Raw genomic sequence first — 19,932 nt, forward strand, 5'->3', positions numbered from 1 at the left:
AATAATCATTACTGCAGGATTTGCTTAATAGTCTTTTTCTATTTCATGCTTTTCCATCTATGTTCATTAACTGGTAATTCTATAAGAAAGTGTTGTCTCTTCTTTCCCATTTATTTAGGTAATTAATTTATCTTTATGAGTGTGGACTCATGAATATTTATTATATTCTACAAGTTAACATCCAATACTATCATTATTTATTCTGCTGCTAAAATTGCTCCAGCTTTGTCCATTCAGTTTGGCTTCTGCATTCGTCTGACAAGCCCTGTGATTTTGGGAACAGTTCCTTATTTTCTGGCTGTACAAGTTGCTCCAGGTTCATTCTGCATTTTCTCTCCCCAAGTCTTCAATATAATTACTTTTCCCAGGAGTCCTGGTTCCTTTTCTTGGATAATGGTGTTTAGAAAGCAAGAACTAGATGCTAGAGGTATTCCCTGTTGTTAGGTCCTCCAAGCAGACAGAGCTGGGAACACATACATGTATGTGCTCTCACCCATACATCTGTATTTCCCTATCGGTACACATGTGAAAAGCCACGATTCTCTACTGATTCCTTTGATCCAAGTCAATACCACACGGCACATGCTAGTCCTGTCTCCTATACAGTTTCATTCTCACACAGTGAGAAACAGCTCTCATTATCTACAATATATTTCTTGTTTGTTCCCTTCCACTGTGTACATAAAGTACTTTCAGAATGGCTAACCCATATCCCGGTGAGGAACAGATTAGCTAACCAAATTACAGCACTTGTGTACACTTGTTTTTGTCCTCAGCCTGAGTATTCTGGGGAGAGCTTGTTTTCCAAGGTTACTTAGGTTAGTTCTTTTCTTTCTCATTTTCTTCCGTGTGGTCACTGATAATATATTACTAGTTAGATTTCATTTGTTGAAACTTTTATGAAATGCTGTTTAAATTTTTTATTCTAGATTGTCTTGCTGAACATGTTTGAACAATTAAAAGTTATTATCTGGGTAGGGTCTGAGTAGGGTCAGGGAAATATGTTCTGCTGGATAATAGGATTTTAATTACTCTAAAACAGTCTCTATGACTTTTTTAGGGTCCCCTATAAATATCTTAAACGGAAGTATATGACTTTTTAAAAAAGTTTTACTGGAGTATAGTTGATTTAGTATGACTTTTTATGGCACTGTGAGATAATAGGATTCTTCGGGTAAAAAATTATACAACCTTTCCACATAAATTCCAAATTTTAAAGTGTATCTTAAGGCAAAGGAGTGGGGAAATCAAGCAAATGACAGATGGAAGGTAGCTTTCTCGTCTCTGGGACGGGACCAACCATCCATGATCTGATGGTTGGTCCCAACCATGACCCAACCATCCATGATCTGATGGTTGGTCCCAACCATGACCCAACCATGGTTGGGCAGGTTAGTCCAACCATCCTGAGTCTTGAAATGAACAATGTGTTTTAGGGTCAGTGATGGTCATGGCAGCACCCCCCTCATACTTTTATCCTCCAGAAAGTCTTAAAACTCCAGGAAGTCAGATACAGGTCTACAGATCAAAATCCAACTGCCACCTAAAAGTGGTCACGGGGAACCCCAACACCTCACCGTAACTGGCCGTGGGAATCAGCCCCCTCGCCCTCTGACACACACACATTTGGAAGCTGCCCTCCAGTAGTAACAGAGGCAGTCTCACTGAGGGACTCACTTAGCCACCAAAGATGTTCTCCAAAGGCTGATGTCCTTTTATAAGGTGAACTATAAGGTGAACAGGCTCTCAGCTCTGAGCAGAGCAATAAGCCTGAGGTCACTATCTTTTTGTTCAGTCTGCTTCAGACTCCACAGGTTTTAAAATTTCTTAAGGAACTACTACACCAGTTACAGTATTTAAATCAAGACATCAGAAAGGTAAATACCTTCTGCTTACTGTGGCATCCCTCCCCCCATGTTTTCAGCCCAACATGAGTTTGCAGGACTATTAACTTCCTTCAGTTTTATGTTTCTGCTGAGATTATAAGTAAATCCTGAAAGTAGAAAGAGATCACAATATGATACCACTGTGCGGTGCAAAGTCACTTCAGTTGTGTCTGACTCCTTGTGACCTCGTGGACTGTAGCCCACCAGGCTCTTCTGTCCACGAGATTCTCCAGGCAAGAACACTGGAGTGGGTTGCCACGCCCTCCTCCAGGGGATCCTCCCGACCCAGAGATTGAACCAGCGTCTCTTATGCCTCCTGCATTGGCAGGCGGGTTCGTTACCACCAGTGCCACATGGGAAGCCCTAAATGATACCACTACTATCCCTCTTTCTGAGAAAACAGAACAAAACAGATTTGGTAGCTAGTCCTGGTGCCCACCAGTACTTCCAGCTTGAATCTCATCAGAGGATAAGATTCTCCTGCTCTAGGTTGGTGGTTATGCCTGCGTGTCTCTTCCAGCCAGAAACACTGAAGGGCCAGGGGGCAATTCACCAGGCTCCCATCCCTGCCGCAGCCACGGTAGAAGCACATGTCCAGAAAGGAGTGCCTGAGATTCTGCACCACCACAGTGGAGACTGGCTGTCCTGGACTCTCAGCGCTCTTCCCACAAGCAAACAGGAAGCTTCTCTTAGGTTAACCACTGAGATTTAGGTGCTGGGCTTTTTTTTTAAACTGCAGTGTAATTTAGACTAACCCAACTAATACATACGAAGTTCTTATCTTGAATGTTTTATTTCAGTCACATCTTATGCCCGAAATGAGTGAAAGGAAGTGAGTACAAGCAAACAAGGGAAGATAAAGTTTAAATATTCAATCTGAAGGCATGCATGCTGAGGCTTAAGTGGGGAGGGGAGGGGAAGAGTTACTACAAAATATCTAACATCATTCATTTAGTTAGAAAGTCTTTGGCCTTCTTCCACATTTTAGGTTCTGGCAAGAACATCTTCCTTTCACATCTCTTGGAACAGATGATGTCTCATGAAGAAGCAAGGACTATCCAAATGCCAATATACGTTTGAGACAAAATATCACTAAAAAAAATAGAAAGCTACCTTCAAAGCAAAATATTTGGCAAGACACGCTAACTCTATTTTAATGTATTTTTAGATGATGTCATCTGTCTATTTGATTGAGACACAATTTTATGAACATTTGCAGTTCAGTCACTAAGTCGTGTCCGATTCTTTGTAACCCCATGGACTGCAGCACACCAGGCTTCTCTGTGTATCACTGTCTCCTGGAGTTTGCTCAAACTCAAGTCCCTTGAGTCAGGGATGCCCTCCAGCCATCTCATCGTCTGTAGCCCCCTTCTCCTCCTGCCCTCAATCCTTCCCAGCATCAGGGTCTTTTCCAGTGAGTCAATTCTTCGCATCAGGTGGCCAAAGTATTGGAGCTTCAGCTTCAGCATCAGTCTTTCCAATGAATATTCAGGTTGATTTCCTATAGGACTGACTGGTTTGATCTCCTCGCTGTCCAAGGGACTCTCACTCAACAGTCTTCTCCAGTACCACAATTAGAAAGCATTGATTCTTTGGTGCTCAGCCTTCTTTACAGTCCAACTGTCACATCTCACAACTCACTTATCACATGAACACTTCAACTCTTTCTAAGAGGTCCTAGAAGTAATACCACAAATCAGTGTCATTCAAACATCTGATGAGTATCTACTGACTGTTAGCAATGTAGTAACTGCACATAGCAAGTGTGAGTGGGGCATGAAGACAGGTCCCTAACTAAAGATGGGGAATCGTGGGCTCCCTTGAGGAGTGGTTTCCAGAGCCTGAGTCAAGATTAAAACTTTGAGTATTTCTAAAGAGATACCAATTCTTATGGAATAATTGGATAGAGTATACTACCCCGGAGAGGAAAAAAAATCACTCAAGTTCCAATTTGAAAACAAGACAAAGAATGACCTCTGAGCCCCATGGATTATATATACTCTCTTCTAATGAGAAAAGTCACCAGTCCAGACATCGTTGTGGCCCCCTGAATAATGTAGGAACACGTGGGTTTAGTGACGGATCTGTCACCAACCTACAGTTCAACTCCAGACAAGTCACAGGCTCATTGAGCAATCTCAAATTTCTCATCAGTTAATGTCCTTTGACAAACAGCCCCTCCCAAAAACAGATACCACATTTGGTTGCCCTTCACTGGCCTGCTGATTTTTTAAAAATTATTGTTTTTTATTCATTTGGCTGCACATGATCTTAACTGTAGCAGGATCTTCAGTCTTTGTTGCATGTGGGATGCGAACTCTTAGTTGTGGCATAGGGGATATAGTTCCCTGGCCAGGGATCGAACCCGGGTCCTCTGCTTTAGGACCATGGAAACTTAGCCTCTGGTCCACCAGGGAAGTCCCTGGCCTGCCTTATATAAGCACAGATTTTAAAACACTTTTAGTCTTTAAAACACTTCCCAGTCTCCAAATTAACATTCCAAAAAGAGAATGCTAAATATCAAATTTCAGCAAAAGAAAAGTTTAGATTTCTACTTTGTCTATTAGTAAATCAACCAGCTAACATTCATAGGAATCAGGCATAATGCACCAAGTGTGGTTTAGTCTCTAAGTCATTGTCTGACTCTTGTGACCCCCATGGACTGTAGCCCACCAGGCTCCTCTGTCCATGGGATTCTCCAGGCAAGAACACTGGAGTGTGTTGCTATTTTCTTTTCCAGGGGATCTTCCTGACCCAGGGATCGAGTCCCGGTCTGCTGCATAGGCAGTCTCCTTACTGACTAAGCCACCAGGGCAGCTCTAAGGTATCATAAAAACTAACAACATTCATATACCATAGAGCAGGGCTTTAGTTTTCCTTAATAAAACAGTTCTCTTTCCACTTCAACTGTGTGAGATAAGATCCACACATAACTTCTCAGGGGTGAAGAGAGAAGATGCCGTGTGGGTTCCCATAGCCAGGGAAGAAGCAGGAGGTCATGGGACATCAGCTCACGTTGCAACAGTTGGGGGATTGAGGCCTCTCAGATGGAGAACTGCTCCAGAAATGAAGGAAAGGACATGAGGGGCCAAGAGGAGACCAGTACGCTTGCAGGAGAGGGTTCACGTTAAAGACAGGGTGAGTAAGCTCCATGAAGTCCATGTTACCTTCGTAGGAATGTGCTTAGCACATAGTCCACTCCCAGTGCATATTTGCTGAGTGACAGACAAGAGGCCCTGAGTGTCAGTGTAACTTAAAACTTTATCCTGAAAAATGGGACAAATCTAAGATTCTTAAGGAGGTGATGCAGAGATGAAAGCTTTAGTTTTCAGAAGACCCATCTGGTGGCAATAGCAGCAGGAGTCTCATAGACTGTATTTGCACATAAAAAGGTATAAACATTTTATAGCTTACAATTCTCACAGTAGGAAAGCAACAGTTTATTAAGAAATCTGGAGTTAACTTTTCAAGTTCCAGGGCATGTCAGCTTTCCCACATGATTCTATTACCCATTTTTCTTTCTGTTAATTTCTGAATTTCCTTTTTAAAAGTGCAAGAGGCCAAGATTCCCTCGAGTTGAGATTTAGCCGTAGGGTGAATGAACAGATGCCAAATGTGCTGAGGTTCTTACAGTTCCCTAACAGTGACCTGGGGCAAAGGTTTCTGAGTTTGCATTAACTCTAAGGAACGCTAAAGGTGTTTTTCTAACAGTAAATAGTTGACAGTGCTGAAACTGACCCAGCTCAGTGAAAATGGATCCCGAAAGCACGGGTTGCTTCCAGGACTGGAAATGAAATGTATTCTCTTTCCATAACTGGTGATTCATGGCATAACCTTAATAGCTTTTCTCCAGTGATGACACATTGGGAATAGAAACACTGGGAATAGAAAATAATTAAAGAATATTATTAGCATCCATAAAATGCATAATTCATTTAAATCAAATTCTGCAAAACAACATTAATTTGATGTGACAGGAATGCAAATTCTTTTTTTTTAATTAATTTATTTTTTAAAACCTTTTTATTTTGTATAGGGGACTGACTCCCTGGTGGTTCAGGTGGTGAAGAATCTACCTGCAATGCAGGCAACCTAAGTTCGATCTGTGGGTCGGGAAGATTACCTGGAGAAGGGAATGGCAACCCACTCTGGTATTCTTGGCTCGAGAATTCCATGGACAGAGGAGCCTGTCAGGCTACCGTCCATGGGGTCTCAAAGAGTCGGGCACAACTGAACAACTACACTTTTTCATAGCCGATTAATGATGTTGTAATAGTTTCAGGTAAAAAGCGAAGGGACTCAGACATGCATATACATGTACCCAAGAATACAAATTCTTGATTCCTGTTATGTTCTTCAATATGCAAAGTCTTCTCTAGTCTTTCCTTACTTGTTCCAGAACATAGAAATTTATTTATTTAAACAATCCTAAACAAAGAGTGAGTTTCTTAGTGACCACAGTGTTGTGAAAGTGAAAAGCATTCTAAATGAAAAGATACATCTGGAGAAATATGCTGTAGTTAAACACTGTTTTAAATCATTTTTTGGAAGGTTGAAAGTCATCTTGGCATAATATAAGCCAAAAAAGTACCTGAGAAGTCCAGAAAGAAATTAATCTGAAGATACTGATAGCTTAATAATTATTCAGTGCTCAAAGGTCATCGGGGATCTGTTTTGAGAGGGCAGAACTATCTAGGAGTGCTAACCACTGGGGAATTCAGCTGCAGAAATCACTCTCCACATGCAAATATGTCTCTGAAGGGGTTTTTTAGAATAACGCAACATACCGTATTTGGAATCTCTGTATTTGCATATAACCACATGCCAAAACCCCTAGGAAATTATCTACATTCTTGCAAAGTTTGTTTTGAGATAACAAAATGGGAAAAGGAAAAGAAGCCTTTTTTCTTTTTTTCCCACTAGTACACAAACAAATTAGGCAAAAAAAAAAAAAAAACTTTTAAGATTGAAATAACATTTTTAATTCCCACAAAAAGCAAAACAAAACTCAAAAGTGTTAAGTGAGCTCAACTCCCCTTACCAGACCATAGCATTAACACCCACTAACTCATACATTTTACAAGAAACAATACTTGTCCATACTTAAGCTTATGTGTACTTTTTACTCCCTACCTGAGTAGGACTCACATTTCATAAATGGGAAAGCCTATGCATGAGGGATCCTTCCATCTGCCCTGATCTCTGAATCCCTGACCCAGGGAAGGATCTAACATTAATGAGATAACTGAAGAACATTTCACCTTCAACAGCAGTGTTTCTGCGTGGAACTCAGAAGCTGTGTCCTTCCACACTCAGATAATGATCAGTACGATTTTCCTGTACTTCCTTCTCGTTAAAATTCATAGATCTATATTGGTCTGTTGTCTATGTTAAATTGGAAAATCCTTACAAGCAGGGACCATGACATTGTATCTAGTATAAAGCTTTGTTTAAGTGTCTGCCCAACAAGGTTTTGAATGTTTAACAGACATTCATTAATTCATTCAATCAACAGATATTTACTGAAATGTCTTCTCTATACCAGGTACAATATTAGATGCTCGAGTAGTAAGCAGGAAACAAAGTAAACAAAAAATCCCTGCCCTCATAAAGTTTATTTCTAGATGGACAATAAACAAAGAAATATATGTATGTATATGCATATATATAAAGTATACAAGGAATGATAAGTGATATAGAGAAAAGTAAGGCAGGAAAGGAGCATAAGGGAGCATGTATGAATTTTAAAAGCAGAGGCAGGGTACATAATAGTTCATCAAAATCCAAGAAGGATGTGAAGAAGGAAGACTCAAGGTTACCTATAGGAAGAAAATTCCTTGAATGTCCATGGAGGCCAATTAATTCAGAGTTGAGGAATTAAGAAGAAGGAAGTAAGAAAAGCAATGTAGGGCTTTGGCGTTTACTGTGACATGGGACTTCCCAAGTGGCACTAGTGGTAAAGAACTTGCCTGCCAATGGAGGAGACATTTGAGATGTGGATTCAGTCCCTGGGTTGGGGAGATCCCCTGGAGGAGGGCATGGCAACCCACTCCAGTATTCTCGCCTGGAAAATCCCATGGACAGGGGAGCCTAGCAGGCTACAGTCCATAGGGTCGCACAAAGTTGGACACCATTAAAGCAACTTGGCATGCATGCACTTGAGATGGGAAGCTACTGGAGGGTTCTTAATAGGATAATGGTATAAGACACTTTGGGCTTCCCCACTGGCTCAGCGGTAAAGAATCCACCTGCAATGCAGGAGCCATAGGATATGCGGGTTCGATCCCTGGGTCAGGAAGATCCCCTGGAGGAGGGCATGGCAACCCACTCCAGTATTCCTGGAGAATTCCATGGACAGAGGAGCCTGGTGGGCTACAGTCAATAGGGTCATAAAAAGTCAGTCATACCTGAAGTGACTTAGCACACGCGCGCACACACACACACACACACACACACACACACACGACAGTTCACATGTTTAACAGGCTTACTGGCTGCCGTGTTGAAAAGAAACTCAAGGGACTTCCCTGGTGGCACAGTGGATAAGAATCCACCTGCCAACGCAGGGGACTTGGGTTCCAGCCCTGATCTGGAAAGACTCCACACACCGTGGAGCAGCTAAGCCCACATGTCACAACAACTGAAGCCTATGTTCTCCAGTCCATGAGCTGCAACTACTGAGCTTGCAAGCTGCAATGACTGAAGCCCAGGCAACTAGGACCTGTGCTCCGCAACAAAAAGCCACCGCAATGAGAAGCCGGCGCGCCACAGCAGAGAGTAGTTACCACTTGCTGCAACTCGAGAAAGCCCGTGCACAGCAAAGAAAATGTAGCGCAGCCAAAAAGAAGTAAATAATTAATTGACTTTTTAAAAGAAATAAAGAAACTCAAGGTGAGGCAGGGGACTAACTAGGAACCCAATTAGGAAACTGCTGAATTATCCAGGTGAGATCTGACGGTGGTTTGGCCCAGGATGGTTGTGGTGGCAGAGATAATAAGTGGTCAGATTATTAGATAGATCCTGAAGGCAGAGTCAGTGGCATTTACTGAGAGACAGGATGTGGTTTGTGAGAGAAAGCAATAAGTCACAGGAGACTAAACTTTTGGCCTGAACAAATGAAGGATAGGGTTGCCACTAATTGAGATGGGGAAAAACTTTGGAGGCGTGGAACACTTCTGGACTGTTATGGTGGAGAAAACTGTCAAGTAGGCAAATAGGTGGATGGTGCTGACGTTCAAGACAGAGACCCAGGCGAGAGATCTGGGAGCTGTCAGCGCATAGATGGTACTGACAAGACAGTGGGTAGGATAGATAAACAGCAGAGAAGAGGCCCATGGAATGATCCCAGTGGTACTCTAAGAGATCAGACAGAGCATACGAGGTAAGAAGAGAAGGAAGAGAGTGCAGTGTTCCAGAAGTAAAGTAAAGCCTTCAGGAGCAAGGAGTGATCAAATGTGTCAAGTAAGATGAAGACTGAGAACTGATCATTGGATTTAACCACAATGACCTTGGCCAAGCGAAACGTCAACGGAGCAGTGGGGTAGGGGGGTGAAGACCTGACTGGAGCAGGTTTAAGGGAGGATGGAGAAACTGGGGTATAAAGAACCCTTTTGAGGAATTTTACCATAAAGGGGAACAGAGACAGAGGTGGCAAATTAAAAGTCTGATCTAGACAGAACACTGTAAGATGTGAGACATGATATAGTGGACAAAGAACATGGGTTCTACTCCACTTTCAGGGAGGGGAAGCTTAACTCCCTATTTCTTAAGTTGGGCCACACAATGACTTCCTTCCAAAGAGCGTAACATGGAGAGCGGGTGGGGCAGGGTGATTTCACAGTGTAGAAACCACAGGCACTACTCCAGCCGTGGTTAACGTCCACAGTGACTGGTCACGTAAGCACTGTGCTCCCCTGATATGATGTAATAAAAACAGCACTCTACCTCTTGTGGTCTGCCCTCCCCCGAAATCCACAATCTCAGTCCAGCCATGAGAACAACATCAGACAAATCTCAGTTGAGGGACATTCTTCAAAACAGTAGACCTGTCCTGATCAGTAGTGACCAGTACTCCTCAAAACTGCAAGGTCATCAAAAACTAGAAAAATCTGAAAAATTATCACTGCCCAAAGCCCCCAAAGGATACATGATAACCAAATGAAATGTGATATACTGGGTGGGATTCTGGAAAACAGAAGAGACTTTAGGTAAAAACGAAGGAAATCTGAATAAAGTATGAATGCAATTTAATAACAGTGTATCCACAGTGGAACAAATGTACCATACTAATGCAAGATGCTAATAACAGGGGAACTGGGTGCAGAGTATATGGGAAGGACAGAGTATGTGAGGACTCTTTGTACTATCTTCTAAATTTTTCTGTAAACTCAAAATTGTTCTAAGCAACAAAGTCTATTTAAAATTAAATAAAAACAACAACATAAACTCTGGAATCTGACCATCTGGTTAGAATCCTAGTCTGCAACTTATTAGACTATGATTTGAGGTACATGCAGAGTCATTTCAGTCATGAATCTTCCGAACCCAGGAACTGAACTCACGTCGCTTACATCTTCCGCACTGGCAGGAGGGTTCTTTACCACTAGCGCCACCTGGGAAATCCCTGATTTTAAGGTAAATTACTTAAATTCTCTGAGTCAGTTTTCCTATCTATAAAATGGAAATAGGATGAGTACCTGTGTCCTAAGAGCTTTTGTGATAAATAATGAAATAATCAGGTAAAGTGCTTAGCACAGAGTCTCTGGCAAATAGTAAGCACTCAATAGGGGCTTCCCAGGTGGCACAGAGGAAAAGAATTCCTGAGTCAGGAAGATTCTCTAGAAGAGGAAATGGCAACCCACTCCTACTGTTATTGCCTGGAAAAATCCCATGGACAGAGGACCCTGGCAGGCTAGAGTCCACGGGGTCGCAAAGAGTCCAACATGACTGAGTCATTGAGTATGCATAGACAAGCACTCAATAGATGGTGGCAACTACTAGTATCATTATTGCTTTAAATCTTTACTAAATATTCAGATGCACATTTAATGTGATTTTACATTTAATTTGTTTTAAACAGATTCATAATACTTTCTATGGGAATTTTCTTTCCTTTTTTGAGAGGAAGAAAGTTGAATATAACCTATCACATAGTATCTGTAAGAAGGGTTTCTCTCATTGTACCATAAATGTTGAGAGGTTTTACAAAGTAAGCTGCTCCAAACAATTTAAACACTAGTTCCATGTAATGTAATGAAATCAGTTGTCACCAGAGGCTCTGAATGTATGTTATTATGTCTTTGAGGTAGTATAAGATAAATGGCATTTTTTTGCATTTTCTAAATTGGGTTCCTACTTTCATTACAAAGCCATAAACTCATCAACATCAACCAGAGAATAAATAATCTTGTGATTACACTATTTTAATAACAATGAAGTAAAAGTGATTTGAAGATTAATGTGTAGGATGTGTTTAAAAATGGAAAGAATTAAGTGGAGTAGTGAAAGACTACAGTAAAATAACTGCTATAGTAAGATACTATTAAAGAAGAGAATTTGGCCTAAGCAAATGACTCCCAAACCAGACTGTGCATCAGACTCACCCTGGCGCTTGGCAGAAAACAGAAAGAAGCTGGACCTATGCAGGGGTGGAACCTGGGCATCTGCAGCTTTAAAAGACTTTGCAGGTGATTCCCATTTGTCAGTGTCCAGTCTAGCTTATCAGTACACACTGATCGTATCATATAGGCCGCCATAAGATCTGCCTTTGTCAGGACTGCCTTTGTAAAGACAGCTTGATAGTCACCATCATCAACAACATGATCAGTTAAAGTGATAACCAACACTTAGTTCAGTTAATCTTCCCTTTTGCTTTTCTCTTCTCTTGCCTATCACTATTACAGTTGTTTTCTAATTGGAATTTTGGACCCTCTGCATCCTCAGGCTTTCAGCTGTCCTGAGCATAAAAGAAACTGTCTCCTCGGGGCTTCCCTGGAGGCTCGGTGGTAGAGAACCTGCCTGTCAATGCAGGAGACACGGGTTCAATCCGTCATCCAGGAAGGCCCACATACCGCGGAGCAGCTAAGCCCATGTACCACAAGTATTGAGCCTCTGCTCAAGATTGTGGGAGTGTGTGGCGGCTACTGAAGCCCACGCCCCCTGGAGCCTGTGATCTGCAACAAGAGAAGCCAGCACACCACAGCTAGAGAGCAGCCCCCACTTGCCACAACTCGAGAAAAGCCTGTGCAGCAACGAAGACTCGGCACAGCCAAAAATAAATAAATAAAATTATATATATAAAAGAAACTATCTCCTCGATTCAGTCCTCCAACATTCTCCCCTCTGCCCTCTAAAGTCAAGTTCCCCTCCCTGCACCTCTTTCCTTCCTTCTTACTTTCACTGTGCCAATGGGGAAACTTGGCCTATTTAACACAGGCAGTTGCCCTCAACCGCCAGGAACCAACCCAGCCTTCCTTTTCTGCCTAGCCAACAATTCATGAAGTAGGTGGTCCACGCCTGGTCTCAGGTCAGAGTATGGTCCAGGCAGTCAGGGACACAATGAATTATAGCTAGAGTATGAAGGAGGAAACGGCTTACAGTCTTCCCCTATGAGAGAACAAATTTACAAAGGAACAATGGTCAGGCTACCTATAAAACACAACGCTGACCCACAGCATGCATCAGCTAGCCCAGGAAGCCAATGTTCTATCTAGAGTAACCAGTCTGGGAGGTCAAACTACTATCAGTAGCAACTAGTTCAGGAAACCAAACAATAACACTTACAGTGATTGGCCCCAAATAGCCAGGGCTTCATTAATAGCTGACAGCTTTCCTAATTTTTGCCCCTGATTCCAACTTACAGTCAACTGGAGAAAACCAAATATGTACCCTATCACATATAACGTCCCACTTCTAGTGGCCTGTGTCCAGCTTCCCCATGCCAACAGCCTCCAGTCAGGGCATACCTGACTGAAGCCTTCTCTTTTTGAGCTATAGTTTTTCCACTTCTCTGCTTGCCTTTGCCTCTCAGTCAAATGCAAGCGATGGAGGCTGACTCCCTTGCTTTGAATAAATAGCCTTTGCTTGTTCTCATTTGGGTGGTCTTCGTTTATTCCCACTACTAGGAAAATAGGGCTATGTGTTTGAAATGGCTCCCTGAATGGTTCTTTCATGGCAGAAGTAGCTGTACTTTAGGGAGGCTGCGAGATGCAGCTGAAAGAACACAGTAATATTTGTGACCCTGACGAAGTCAGAGAGGGAAGTTGTAGGTTATCAAACGCCAAGGTCTACATGTCTTTTTTCTTTTTTATTTCAAATAGACCTTATTGTTTAGAACAGTTTTAAATTTACAGAAAAGTTCAGACTTTAAAGACTATAAAGAGTCCTCATACACTTTATCCTTTCTGTATACCCTGCTTCAAATTCTTGCTTTGCACTTCCCGGCTTTGGACTTTTTACTTTGTTGTCTTGGACTAGTTACTTAACCAACTTGCACCAGTTTCCACAGTTGTTCAAACACTGCTGATGATAGCACCTGCCTGACAGGGATATTGGAAGAGTCTATGAGACAACCCAGATAATGAATGAATATCTGAATTTCATGCGGAGGGAGGGAAAGAGAGAGGAGAATGGGAGAGACAAGATTCAGCAACATTGAGCTGAACTTCCTGAAAAGGAGCAGAGGCCTAGGGCTGAGTACTAACTGCCCCTCTTAGATGAGAAATGTTCTTCCATTTTCATAGCCTATACCAACCCACTTCCCTCATTTATGATACCTGCTCAGCCCTAACGCTCTTTAACCATGGACTGAACTAAAGACATTTTCCTCTTCCAAATTTGGTAACTCTAGGAAACCAAGGGATGCAAAAACTGCCATGCCATCATCCATTTCGAAAAGATATGGTGTGAGAGGGATCTTAACTCTCAAATGCATACTGGAAATGTCCATGGTCTTCAGAAATCAGAGTTTTCTCATTTTTTACTGCAGGGCTGTAATATAAAATTATAGAGCTTATAATACCTAGAAAATCTTTATACAACTAGAAACTCAATAATGCCACATTTCATAAAGTGTGACCACATTATTTCTGCTATTTTGGGTAAGAATAATAGATAGCTATTTCAGAGAATTAAGGCTATACTCTTTTGACATATTTGTGTTTATTTTCAAGTAACATTAAATGTGACATCATGCAATATCAAATCGAACCATAAACGCAGATATTTACAGATTTTTGTCTGAATTATTTCTGTTATCACACTCAACACTTCCAATAGGCCATTGCTTAACTTTCCAAAGTCTGCATAAAATGGAGCCTTGGAGGCAACTTGCTAAATTCAAGAGCCACTCTCTAACTTAACCTTCATTCCTTCCACCAGATTGGGTAAATAAGCAAGATATATTTAATTAAGAACGCTGGAAGGCACGTTAATTACAAATAATTTTTTAATCTAGCATTTCACCTGAAATGTAATTAAGGGGAGTGCATTGAAAACAACACTTGATAAATATTTTACAGGTATAAACATATCTTCATACGAAAATTATACTCTGGGGGTCACTTCACAATGACAAGAGACATTTCACAGGCGTTTCTTTTTTAAAATATTCCGAACCAGGCAAGGCAGGAATCCTGGCGCAACATTAGATGGTCTCACGCGGGGGGCCGGTTTCCCCCACGGGCTCCGCTGCCTTAATGGAGCTCTGGGGTGGGTCTCGGGAGTATCTGCGTCCCTCCCAGGGCGAATGGGGAAAGGGCAAGTCCGCAACACGGAGCCTGGGCGGCCTCGCGGGCCCGCAGCCCCCGGGGCCCGCCGCTGCGCGGGCCGCACGTCTGGACGGGCGCGCGCCGCTGCCCCGCCGCCCCCGCCGCACTCACCGAGGCCGCGCCAGCCGAGCGCGCCGTCGCAGCTGTCCAGGACCGCGCAGAACTCGCCCAGCAGCGCGGGCGGCAGGTCGAAGAGGAGCGTGTGCGACGAGAGCGCCCCGCGGGCCCCACCGCTCCCCGCCGCCCAGGCCATGGCTGCGCCGCGGGGGACCCGGGACCGCGCCCGGGAGGGATGCGGAGCCCAGGGCTCTCCGCGGCCGCGCGGTGCCGTTACTCAACCGCGGAAATCCTGCTAGCACGACGACGGCCAAGGAGACCGCCCGCCCGGAGCCCGGGCCGCGCCGAGGGCGGGCCCCCCGTGACGCACGGCGCGGCTCCCCGGCGAGGCCCCAGCGGCCGCCGGGTCTGCTGCGCCGCGGCTCACCGGGTCCCGGCTTCTCCCTGGCTGGTTGGATTTCTGTTCCTCCGGCTTTGAGGCGAGACTGAAGAGGCCCAGAAAAGAGGGAGGGGTGAGAAAGACCAGAAGCGCAGAACTGATGGAGAGTCCGCCATCCCCTCGACCTGGCCCGGATGGACGGGAGATGGTCTGCACTGACTTCTTGCAAAGTTATATCTTTTGATCCTCTTCTTTGAGGAAACACTTGGAAAAACCCAGAAAAACTGAAAGAGGAAAATAAACACTCATAGCCCCACTCAGCTGAGGACAACCAACCACTCTAAAGGTTTAGCACATTTTCCTCCGACCTTTTACCGAAGTTAGATAAATGGGCATGTCTGAAATGATTATTGGAAAAGACGAACCTGGATACAGACAACAGAAAAACAAAAGAGAGAACGAAGTGGGATAAAATTGTGGCCGTTCTTCATGAAGTTGTCCATTCTCCAAACTATTTGGTTTTACTACAGTCTTGTCCATGGACTTTCCTGATGAAATATTGTTCGACCACTTTTTCCTTCCTCAAAATGCTTCGCGAAATCTTCCTCTAGCTGTCAACAAGTTTAAGTAAAATTGCATATTGTTCTGAAGTCTTCTACCATTTTTGCTATAATATCCCACCGCAGGCATGATATGAATGCTGTGCTTAGTCGCTCAGTCGTGTCCCACTCTTTGAGACCCCATGGACTTGCTACGAATGCTACTGCCCCCCAAAAAGAGGAGATAGTTGGAACATGGTGAGAAAAATCCCAGCCTGAAGGACTGAAGAGTGGACGATGGCCATTGAAAAATTTGTTCTTGTTGCTTAGTTGCTAAGTCGTGTCCGATTCTCTGTGACCCCATGAACTGTAGCCCGCCAGGCTCCTGTGTCCATTGGATTTCCCAGGCAAGAATACTGCAGTGGGTCGCCATTTCCTTCTTCAGGGGATCTTCTCAACCCGCGTCTCCTGCACTGGCCAAGGATTTCTTTACCACTGATCCTTCACGGAAGCCGCCATTGAAAAAAATCAGGATCTGTTTGCAGCCTTTCAGAGTTGGTCTCTTTGGGAATGACGCCCTCTAGTGTTCTTGCCTGGAGAATCCCAGGGACGGGGGAGCCTGGTGGGCTGCCGTCTATGGGGTCGCACAGAGTCGGACATGACTGAAGCGACTTAGCAGCAGCAGGGGTCAATAGTGATGATGCACCATCGTTTGGTAGCTGCCTCAATTTCGAAGTCGTTCTCAGTTTAAGTATTCCACAAAATATACTTGAAAATTGATAAAAAATTAAAAAAAATATCGTTTGGGCAAGAGTTTCTCTACCCCTTTTTTCAATGTTCAAATGGCTAAAGTTTTCCTGTCAATCTGCACACACTTAAGAAGCCCTATATGCCTCGAAGGGACTACCTGAATAAGCTCAGCAACAGTGGCTAGTAGAGGTGATCAAGTATCTTGTCGCTCTTGAATTGCTGGAACCGAAGAGCCAAATTCAAATACGCCAAGGAGCCAGGAATTTGCTGTGGCTCGGTGAAGCAGTCTGCAAAGCCTGCTTTGCCAGAGTGTCTGATTTACAGAGAATCAAGAATTGTACGTGAAAGCGGGATTATGGGAAATCGATATAGATTATGTCAAATGTCTTTTATTTTCAGTATTGGCAGTTAGTATCGGACCATGCTCCCTCCCTATTCCTTAAAACTGCCTTTGACTTTTGAATTTTATTTCATCAGGTTGTATGACTGCTACTCTTCAATGTTGCTATCATCCACTGCTCTCCCCCATCTCAATTTCTCCTCCTCCTTTTTCAACTAGATAGCTCCGGTTTACTGTAGTTTTTTTTCCAATGCTAATTTCTTCTTAATCCTTGGTGATTTAAAATATATGTAGAATAGATGATGATCTTTCTAGTATCCTGGACTCTCAGTTCCTTGATATGTCTTCTCCATCAGTAATTTTCTCCTTCACGCTATTTCAGCCACTTAATTCATTCCCTAGAACCTGTCATTATCAATAACTGCACTGTGTCTGTAAATGCTACTTAAAGAATCTGTTCTCTGATCACATCTATCCTGTAGTACTCTGACCCAAACAATCCCTACCCTCACCAGAATACCAAATCCACTATCTTGCTACCTTTTCTCTGGCCCCACCCTCTTGATGTTCTCACCTTTCTCTTTATCCATAAAGTTCACGCTCAATTATTATAGTCCCTCCCTTGCACATGCTCTCTCTACTCTTGCTCCCCCGTCACTTTGTTGAACTCCCTTGGCAAATCGAGCATCCCGATTGAATCCAATTTTCCAATTTTGGGCTCTACCCATACATCTGAATGTAGCTGGAAGGGGGAGGGGCAATAAAAACCCTATTAGTTGGACACAATTTAAAATCCAAGCCTTGGCCCTCATGTGGGTTCTTTATGCTGCCAGGCAGTCACATCTGTGATTTTATTTCATTTACTCTTATGAACTCCTTGGCAACCGGTTTATGCCATCTCTCTTCTCAATCCCATCACCTTCTCTCCCATCCTCATGGTCAACTAATGAGCTTGAGAGCACTGATGCATCAGGAGAAACCTTCCTCATTACCACATACTTACCTACCTACCAGTATCTGTAGCAAAATACACTCCCCTCTCCCCAGCCTTTTTCATGAATTAATTATCTAGGCTCCTAAATCTAATCCCTTCACTTGGGCAATAGATCCTATCTCCTGTCCCATACTCCTAGACATTAAAGACAGCTGTTCTCATGATCTACAAAAGCAGCAATTTCTCACTGTTTACTGGATCAGCTCTGCGCTGTGCTTAGTCGCTCAGTGGTGTCCAGCTCTTTGCCACCCCATGGACTGTAGCCCGCCAAGCTCCTCTGTCCGTGGGGGTTCTCCAGGCAAGAATCCTGGAGTGGGTTGCCACGCCCTCCTTCACAGGATCTTCCCAACCCAGGAATTGAACCCAGATCCTCTGCATTGCGGGTGAATTCTTTACCGTCTGAGCCACTAGGGAAGCCCAAGAATTCTGGCGTGGGTAGCCTATCCTTTCTTCAGGGGATCTTCCCAACCCAGGAATTAAAACAGGGTCTCCTGCATTGCAAGCAGGTTCTTTACCAGCTGAGCTACCAAGGGAGCCCTATCCATTGTATATATGTACCACAACTTCTTTATCCATTGTATATATGTACCAATTTTTTATCGATTCATCTGTTGATGGACATCTTGGTTGCTTCCATGTTCTCTTAACTCTTAATGTCAGAGCACCCCAGGGCTCAGTCCATAGTTCTCTCTGTTGACACCCACTCCCTTTGTGAGCTCAGCCAATTCAGAGGCTTTAAACACCAGCTATCTACCCAGGTCTGCCAAATGTACTTGTTTAGCCTAGACATCTCTCTTCGACTTCAGACTCAGGTCCAAAACTGAACCCTCGATCATGCCTCCTGAACCTACCTTTTGATACTGTTCCTCATCTAGATTACACCATCCTTCCAGTTGCTTGAACCAAAAACTGTAGAGTCATCCTTGGCTCCTCTGTTTCTTCACAGCGCATGTCCAGTCCACCAGCAGATCCTGTTGACACAATTCAGAATATATATTTTTTCCACTTTCACAACTGCCACCCTGGTCTGAGCCATCATGATGTCTTGTCCAGATCGCTGTAGTTGTCTCCTAACTAAAAGTAGTTTTCACTATCGCTTCCTGCAGGTTTTTCTCAACACTGCAGCCAGCCTGATCCTTTTAAATTAAATCTGATCATGTCTCTCCTCTGTTCAGAAGCCAACAACAGCTTCTAATTTCAGTCAGAAGAAAAGTCAAATTCTTCCTCTAAGCTACATTCTCTCTGCCACTCGCCGTCCACCCTGTTACCCTGTGATCGTGTGTCCTTGTTCATTCTACATGGCCACACTGATTCCTGGCTGGTCCTTGAACACAGCAGGCAGAATCCCCCATTAGAGCCCTTTGTATTTGCTATTCTCTTGCCTGGTATGCTCTTCCCACATGCCTCCGGTCTACCCTGACCTCTGTATTTAAAATTGCTTTGGTCCTTGTACTCAGATTTAGGCTGGCATGTGACTGGAATTGGCAACAATTTATGGCTCAGGGGACCAAAATCTCATTTCAGATTTCTCTCTCTCGACCGCTCTCGATCTGAAGTAAGAACAGGTGGTAGCTCTGGCTGTCTCTGGAACCATTTTGCAACCACACAGAGATTGAGTGATGTCAGTCCTAGGGATGGTCTGGTGAGGGAATGACCTTAATAAGGTCATTAACCAGCTCATTTGTTCTATGCCTGGAGAATGTCCTGCTCATGGACTTATATGACATAAATTCCCTTATTAGATCACTTTTTACACCAGGGACCTTGTCATTTGCAGCTGAATGCATCCTCGTTGATTCACTGAACAGACATTTGGTAAAACTCCCTGATTCTGCTGAAGGCCCGTAAAACCTCTAACCTCTATGCAAAACTGGAGCTCAAATGGACAAATGCAGCTAGAGCTGTGGAATGTGAGGTGAGCATGAAGCTGGATTGCAGAGAGAGACAACTGAGCCCCTGAGAGAAAGTGAGTGTTAGTGGAGAACGATCCTGGCAGTGGCGGTGGAAGTAACGTGAAGTCCTAGGCGTGCACGTGAGACCCAGGCAGACCCAGACCCACTGCCAGCACACATGCTTTCGAGTGAAGAGGGCTGTGGTGAAACCTCAGAACTGCCTCACGCTGTGACCTAGCCCCTCGCCACAGCTCCACCCTCTCCCTCAAGTTTTGGACGTTACAAGAAGAAAGTGTTTCCTCCGCAGCTGGAGGTAAGAGAGTAATGC

At 43.7% G+C, this 19,932-nt stretch overlaps 1 protein-coding gene across 1 annotated transcript in view; it reads right to left on the minus strand.

Moving 5' to 3' along the window:
• IRAK3 (interleukin 1 receptor associated kinase 3) overlaps positions 1-16,083 on the minus strand; it is a 55,083-nt gene extending 39,000 nt beyond the window's left edge. Inside the window, exon 1 of the mRNA XM_043887939.1 lies at positions 14,765-16,083. Coding sequence (XP_043743874.1) covers positions 14,765-14,906 — 142 coding nt within the window. The 5' untranslated portion in view covers positions 14,907-16,083. The remainder of the gene's footprint in view (positions 1-14,764) is intronic.
• Between the last annotated feature and the right edge of the window lie 3,849 nt (positions 16,084-19,932).

The sequence above is a fragment of the Cervus elaphus genome, chromosome 3 (genome assembly GCF_910594005.1).
Source record: "Cervus elaphus chromosome 3, mCerEla1.1, whole genome shotgun sequence".
Classification (NCBI taxonomy): Eukaryota; Metazoa; Chordata; class Mammalia; order Artiodactyla; family Cervidae; genus Cervus; species Cervus elaphus.